This window comes from Pundamilia nyererei, unplaced genomic scaffold, assembly GCF_000239375.1.
Source record: "Pundamilia nyererei isolate P.nyererei 1_Seehausen unplaced genomic scaffold, PunNye1.0 scaffold00068, whole genome shotgun sequence".
Taxonomy (NCBI): domain Eukaryota; kingdom Metazoa; phylum Chordata; class Actinopteri; order Cichliformes; family Cichlidae; genus Pundamilia; species Pundamilia nyererei.
This window is the reverse complement of record NW_005187469.1, coordinates 2,151,768-2,158,909: the sequence shown is the minus strand read 5'-3', so window position 1 is coordinate 2,158,909 and position 7,142 is coordinate 2,151,768. Positions and strand designations below refer to the sequence as shown.

At 38.7% G+C, this 7,142-nt stretch overlaps 1 protein-coding gene across 1 annotated transcript in view; it reads right to left on the bottom strand.

The window, feature by feature from the left end:
• Window positions 1-453: 453 nt before the first annotated feature.
• LOC102208261 (voltage-dependent calcium channel gamma-1 subunit) overlaps window positions 454-7,142 on the bottom strand; it is an 11,200-nt gene continuing 4,511 nt past the window's right edge. The window contains exons 2-4 of the mRNA XM_005736293.1: window positions 5,585-5,659; window positions 2,690-2,836; window positions 454-2,549 (exon numbers count right to left, since the gene is read on the bottom strand). Coding sequence (XP_005736350.1) covers window positions 2,317-2,549; window positions 2,690-2,836; window positions 5,585-5,659 — 455 coding nt within the window. The 3' untranslated portion in view covers window positions 454-2,316. The remainder of the gene's footprint in view (window positions 2,550-2,689; window positions 2,837-5,584; window positions 5,660-7,142) is intronic.

The window sequence follows — 7,142 nt, the reverse complement described above, 5'->3', positions numbered from 1 at the left end:
GTGTGTGTGTGTGTGTGGCACACTGAATGGGAGCAACCTTTTGCCCAGCCAGCAGAGGGCACTGTGTTCAGCTTTCTATAAGCGCCATCTTTTCCCGTTATCTGTTGGCTCTCCTCTGTTCTTCCCTCGCTGCAGTGAATCAATGGCTCACCGGTCCTCCCAGCTTCTCAGTCCCATTGGTTCCTTACTCGTGGGTACAAAACAATGGATAGATCTGTTTTGCTCTTCTTCATTTCAGTTGGTGGTGGTTATGATTCAAGGATTTTTGACTGTGTTTTAAAGGTTTGTTTTCTTTTGTTTTCTTTTTATTTGTTTCTCTATTAAAGTGTTTTTATTGAAACTGTTTGAGTTCTGTTTCTCTGTCTTCTGAATTGTTGTGTAGTTGTGCCACCTGGGTCCAGATGGACCTTTACTGCATTAAATAACGCGGTCCCAGATAAGTTTTCCACAGCATTTCAAGATTGAATTTTTATTACAAACCTATAAAGCAGTATATAACAAACACACTCAAAATCTAACGCATTCCAAACGTTACTGCATGCCTCGTTCAGTGAAAAAAACCACTAGAAGTACAGGAGGTTCACGTCAACAGCTGCCTCTATTTTAAACCACTGAATCTTTTTTTTTTTCTTTTTTTTTTTTGAGTGACAATACAACTTTAAAGTCAAGTCAAAGAAAACTTATTTTAAAAGTAAATAAACAACTGGATTCTTTCCTCCTCCGTGCAAAGATGGATGCAAGGCTGACACAACAATGACAGTGTGGTTCTTCAGATACACCACGTCAGCACAAAACGGTCTGAAATATGAACTCCTTGGTGCTCGAGTCTGTTTGCACAGAACAGCAGCCATTTCGTGAGTGACTTTGAGAAAAGTAAAAACAAATATTTAAGAGCCTTTCGGTGTGTCACATAACGTCAGCAGCTGTATAACCTGACTTCTTTTTATAATGTTGTATTTAAAAAGAAAAAAAAAAAAAAAAGCCCAGTAGAGGAGAAGTTCTGTAAGTGTCTGGCTGCGAACTTCATGCTTCTTGTTCTCTTTTATATCCCCTTGGTTGGTGTTGCGCAATACAGGCTACACAGAAAAGGTTTATTCTAATAATGTCCTGTACATTTTTGCTTTTTAAACCCAGGTGACCTAATTTAGTTCAAATCCCCCACCAAATAGAATGGTCACTGACCAACTTTCACTCCTTAATGTGGACTGTTACGCTGTTACAACTGAATTATAAACTGCAAGTAAACATCAGCTAAAGTCCGTGCTCATAATCTGAAAATATAGTGCAGCTCCATCACTCTATTAGTTTGCCACTTGCATATTGTGTGATTGCACAGCGTGACATCATTTACAACCGAAATTAAATTCAATTGGCGCTCATCTCTCTGAAACTCTGCATGTAAGGTTACAATTCAGTAAAAGACCATGAATTTGTGGCTTTTTTTCTGTTATCTATGCTAACAGCGTGTATAGATGCAAATGGACATTTGCCACATGGGTCAAACGGGTCATAACAACACATGAAAATGAACAGAGGCATGTTTTGTATCAGTTTGGCATGGAAGCTGTCAAGGCCTTGTATGTGCACCTGCTAGAACTGAACCTTTTCCAACATGACTGGTGCTGAAGACTTTGGGTGTTTAGCATTCCGCTTGCTACAGACACATACACCCAGACTCTGAGCAAGTAGTTTGCTCAAAGCTTTCCTTTACTCAGGAAGTTCTGGACTTAATGTGCAATTATTTAACTTTAAATGATGTTTTTTCTTCTTCTTTTATTCATCATTAGAGATTTACCGTTTAAGCTATAGGCTAAAAAATGACTTAATTGACAGTATAAGAGGGCTTCTTGGAGTGATGCCATAAAAAATACAGAAGCACATTGCCTATGTACACGATATCATACATAATGCAGTACATAAAATCACCTGACCTGGATGTCAGGCCATTAATGCTCAAAATGTTTGTCTTTTTAACTAAGGAGTGACACATGGGGGAACTAGTAAGACCAAGGTCATAATACAATACCTTTTCACCAGTAAAAACATGCCAGCACTAAATCATGAGTTGGAGGGGGAAAGGAATATCTTAAAAAATACTACTAAATCCCATGTGGGAAATGTCAGCTCTTAGTGACGAGTAGAGCAGGTTTTAAGCAACTGTGGCCTAGAAAACACAAAATTGCAGGCATTACAAAGGGCCGCTCTTTACACTGTGGTTTCTTCTCTGATGACAAGCTGATGTCGTTGAATCTAACATCTGTATTCAAAATAAAAGACAAGTCATTCTTTTCCTGCATTTGTCCGTATGTCTTGCTATCACTCAACTTGTTCCGGTTCGGCGTCCATGCAGGTTTCCCATGGATTCCTGGGCATCTGAGGCATGGAGAGGAACAAGAGTGCAATGCCACAGAGAAAGAGGAGGACAAAGCCAGTGCAGGCACAAGCAAAGGACCAGCCGTAGTAGTATTCGATCCAAATTGTCTCCTCGCTCTCGATCATGCGCTTCACTGACTGACGCATCACCTCCAGTGAGATGAATGCACAGAGACCTGAGAAAGAGAGTGATGCTTAAACATTAGACACGGCTTATAGTAACACCTGTGGCACCCGCAGATTCCCATGCTCACCAAATATGAAACACACACTGAACATAAAAGCAAAACGACTGTGAAACAGAAACTGAACACACCTGCAAATGCAAAAAACATGCCAGCAGGTTTAAGGAGGTAGTCTCTTTTTTTGCCTGTACCAGTACATGAGCCCAGCACACAAAGAGAGCCAAGGATCATGAAGGCCAGACTGAAGATGGAGATGGCTGCAGCAGAGATGTTGTACTCTGGAAAGACAAAAAAATGTCAGTCAATTTTACAGTCATGTTGTAAAATTTCCTGGATCTGCCACTGGCGGATTAGTGCATGTGGAAATGGACAAAAAGCATCTGTGAAAGTCTCATTAATGCTGAATGACAAAGACATGACCTGACAGGCAAAAAATGTAGATACTTTAATACTGAAGTGTTTTTTTCTTCTACTTGTAGGCAACAGAGCTCCAAATCTGCTGTGACAAATTATTATTAACCTGTCATTCATGCCTTCGCCTCTTCAGGTTTTCTCGCTTTTCTTGTCTCTCTGTTGTCCATGAAGGTTTTTGGGCTCCAGCAGAAGACAATAATGCTTTTTAAAGAAACGAACTATATACTTTAATTTCTATTTATAATTATAAAGCAACTAGAAAGTTAAACTTTACTCAAAAATTAAATAAACATTTTTTTAAAATTAAAAGACAAAATAATCTTTTTTTTCGAAACTTTGCTTACTTTTACATCTAAAGTCTTTTAGTTTTAGTTGGTTTAGTTTAGTTAGGTTTAGTGTACGATATCACGAGATTATCGTACACTAATTTTGAAGTTGACTGTGTAAAAATCTCTCGTTTTTTCTGCTGAAATTTTCTCCACGGGTTTACAAAGAGTTTTTCTTGACATCAAATGCGAAATGTGTCCATACGTGTACTCTTGTCGCATTTTGTAGCATTCTCATGAGAAGTAGAGAGTGTGGGTGCTTCCCACCTTGTTTGTTGGCGACAGATCAAACATTGCATGTCTAACCTCTCTGCACAAGGTGATTATTTCTGATTGGATCGCTTCCAAACTTGTCCCGCCTCTCTACATACCTTATTCCTCATGTAACCAGAATATTTCCGTCTCGTTTTTATTCGTCCATGCAAGTCTGAGCCCATTTCATCATATTTTTTTGTCCTTGTGGGTTGTTTTTTATTTAGTTATCGTCTCGTTTTCGTCAAAAAAAGACTTTTGTGAATGAAAACTATGGTGAAATTACTTAGCCAACGAAATTAACACTTTAGTAGCTGAAAGTATTGTTATTTTGTGGTATTTGGTACTCTGGTTAGTTTTTAGGAGTAGCAGGGCAGATTTAAAGTACACTATTGTGCCCAGGGTCATGATAACAGGGTGATATTATTGTATGGTGATGCTGTGTAACTCACCATTTGTACACTAATAGAAGTCTATGCAAAATAGGCTATGTCAGGTTTTGGCTATCTGGGCCTGTGACTAGACTAACAACCTGGAGTGGATGGATGAATGAATGCTTTGGGTCTTTAGATTAGTTCCCCAAAGAAAAACACCTGCTAACTTCTCCATTGCTTTTATTATAAATACAAGGTCTTTGAAATTGGGTGCACTAATATAAATTGATTCTGGTCTTTCATTTAGAGTGTACAACAGCAGCTGGCTAGGTTTCTGAGCAGACAGGTAGATAGGAACCCAGGCCTTTGATCTGTAGCCTGTTTGCCTGTGAACCATACCCTAGGGAGAGAAAGGCACCCCTTTGGGGGGGAAAAGCCTTCATCTTCTACTGGCAGGGGAGGATGGGCTGCACCCTGAACAGCTCTTTAACATAAACCATGTGTGTTAGAGGTTGGTGTCTAACTCAAGTCTGCAAAACCATGGATTCTCACATAGCGTGAGCAACATAGACATCAAAAAGCTTTCTGCATTTTATTCATACAGCACTTGCTTCACTGCACTGCTCAGAAATTTTTCAGCCTGCAGAAACATGAACTTCTCATGTGCTAAATTTAACCCTCCAACACAGAAAGGGGCAGTATTATGAGGAACTGGTCAAGCCACGTTCAAATTCACAGTGTTGCTAATGTATTAATCTCTTTGGCAAGGTTCCTTTCTTTTAATGTGTACTGGAATAGGATTTATTTTTATTTTTTGCTATTGAGCGTACACTTTATGTCACTCTCCAAATTTAGCAGATTAGGTATGAGTACATATTAATACATACAGTATCGGATGCATCAATATAACCACCCTGCTGAAAGAGACAGTTTAGAAAGAAACTCCAAATGTCTGAGCCCATTAACCTGATCATCTCTTTTACTCTCAGCTTTTCAAATTTTCACTTCATTTACATTTTTACTGGGAGCATCCCTCCCTACATGCCCTAAAGTAGCTCACTGACCACACGTGTATGTTCAGACCACTAACGGCCTCTGCATGGGAGGGCTGATGTACAAGGAGGAGAAAACATACACAGCTGAACAAATGTATGTACAAGATATATTTTGCTAAAGCACAAAATTTCGGGACTTATGATCCACAGCTTCTGACCATCAGGGGAAACAACAAGAACTTGAAAAGCTACTGAGGCAGACTATTGCATGTTATACAGAGAAATTGAAAATAGATATTGGTCAGCTGGAGAAAGAAAGAAAGAAAAAAAGAAACAAGTCAGATTTCAGATAGGATTTCTCCCGTGAGATGTTCTGACATTGATAGACGGTCGAGTCTGCCTGCTGTGACACTGCCGACTGTGCTGTGGTCAGATGTGAAACATAACTGAAAACTTGAACCCACACAGAGAAAAGCAGCAGCAAGTGAGATCATTTGGAAAATCACGAAGCAACTGCTACATTTCGACTCTTCTGATGTTCACTTCACACAGAGGAAGGAACATGAATTCAGAGATGAAAGCAACTTATTATTTCAGTGTTTTAAGACAGAATAGGCCGAAGCAATTGCCAAAGGGAGTGAAAACAAACAAACAAACAAACATACCTTTTTGTGTTTTATATTCAAATATCTCAGCATCCTGTCCTGGAGTGAAGTGCCTGAAGTAAGTGCAATTTTCGTCTGTGAAAAGAAAAAAAACAAAGCAAAACCATATTTAGTTTAATTTTCTCTTCAAATCTGCACAGAATATTTGTACTCTGCTTTGTACCAGCACATTACGATAAAACCACAACAATAAAATACAGATATTACATCCACATGTTAAAGGTAAGTTTAAAATTGATTATTTTTAGTGCTTTTGGAGTTCTAATGCTCTTATTGGGAAACTTTTGATTTTACAGATTTTTAAAAAGTTGGCCTCGTCTTGCAAAATTTTATTACAATAAACTTAAATGTCTTCATATGTAAATAAAAGCTCTACTGATAAAAGGCGAGAGACGCATCAAGAGGGTTGTGAAGCACAGACATGATTAGTTAATTCAGTTTGGACTCTGATGGGAGCCTTTAATTGCACACAGCTATGATGAGTCGGTGTGGTATTCAATATGTTGCTATGTATGACCAAAAACCTTCCCGGACTTGAATCTAGATGCTCAGTTTTGACCATATAATCTTCCAGCAAATACACCAAATTGTCATAGAAGTGCTTTTACCTTGTGTTTGCTTGTCATTGACTGGGTTGTTTGGTTGTTTTTTAAATTCCTCTCAGATCAAGGTCATATTTGTCAATGCCTAATTTATGTTTTATGATTCATTTTTATTTGACAAAATTTCTGTTTCTAATAAGACAGTTTGTTTTTCTTCTTTCTCAGGTTTGCTCCACATTTGTTCGCCCCATTAGCTGCATTCATTAAACACTTCACATGGTCTCAGCTATAGCTTCCATTTTTTGTCCAAAAGGGATTTTACATCCCAAGATAAGGTTACAATTAAAAGTGGCTTCCCTGCAGAACTTTCTCCTTTGTGTGGTTTGACTCTGGTTGCAGACATCGAGTTCAGTTTCTGTCATGCAGACAAGGTGTTATGCCTTAGGGATTTGCAGATATAAAGCCAGGCGTTATGCATTATGTGATCACATAGTTGTTTGAAAGAAGAAGATGTCTTTGATGCTGTGCCAGGTAGAAATGTTATCCCTTTTAGAAACAGGCTTGGTGTACATACAAAACTTGATTACATTGGATGATCTACCACATTTTGGCCATTGGGATATTTGGCCAAAACATCGGGAAATACGATCATTCAAATAATTAAAAACATTTGAATGATCATATTTGCTCAAATAGTGAGAAGATTTATGCATGCAGCACCAGATCATCAGTTCTCTCATGCACAGTCAGGTGCATGTCCATGATCTCCACGGTATGAGGGCTTAACACACAGGCACATTCCTTATCCCAGTTTCCACACGCGCTCATCATGGGAAGTGAAATGCTTTCATGTGAAAATATGAAGTACTGCATGGTATGATTTTATGGTAAGAGCTTGATAGCTCACGCTGGGATAGCTTTGACATTCTTCTATTTCTCAAGAAACTGAGCTAAATGGGATGTCAGGTGCCCCTAAAAGGAAATAACAGGGTAATTTGGTGTAACAGGCGCAAATA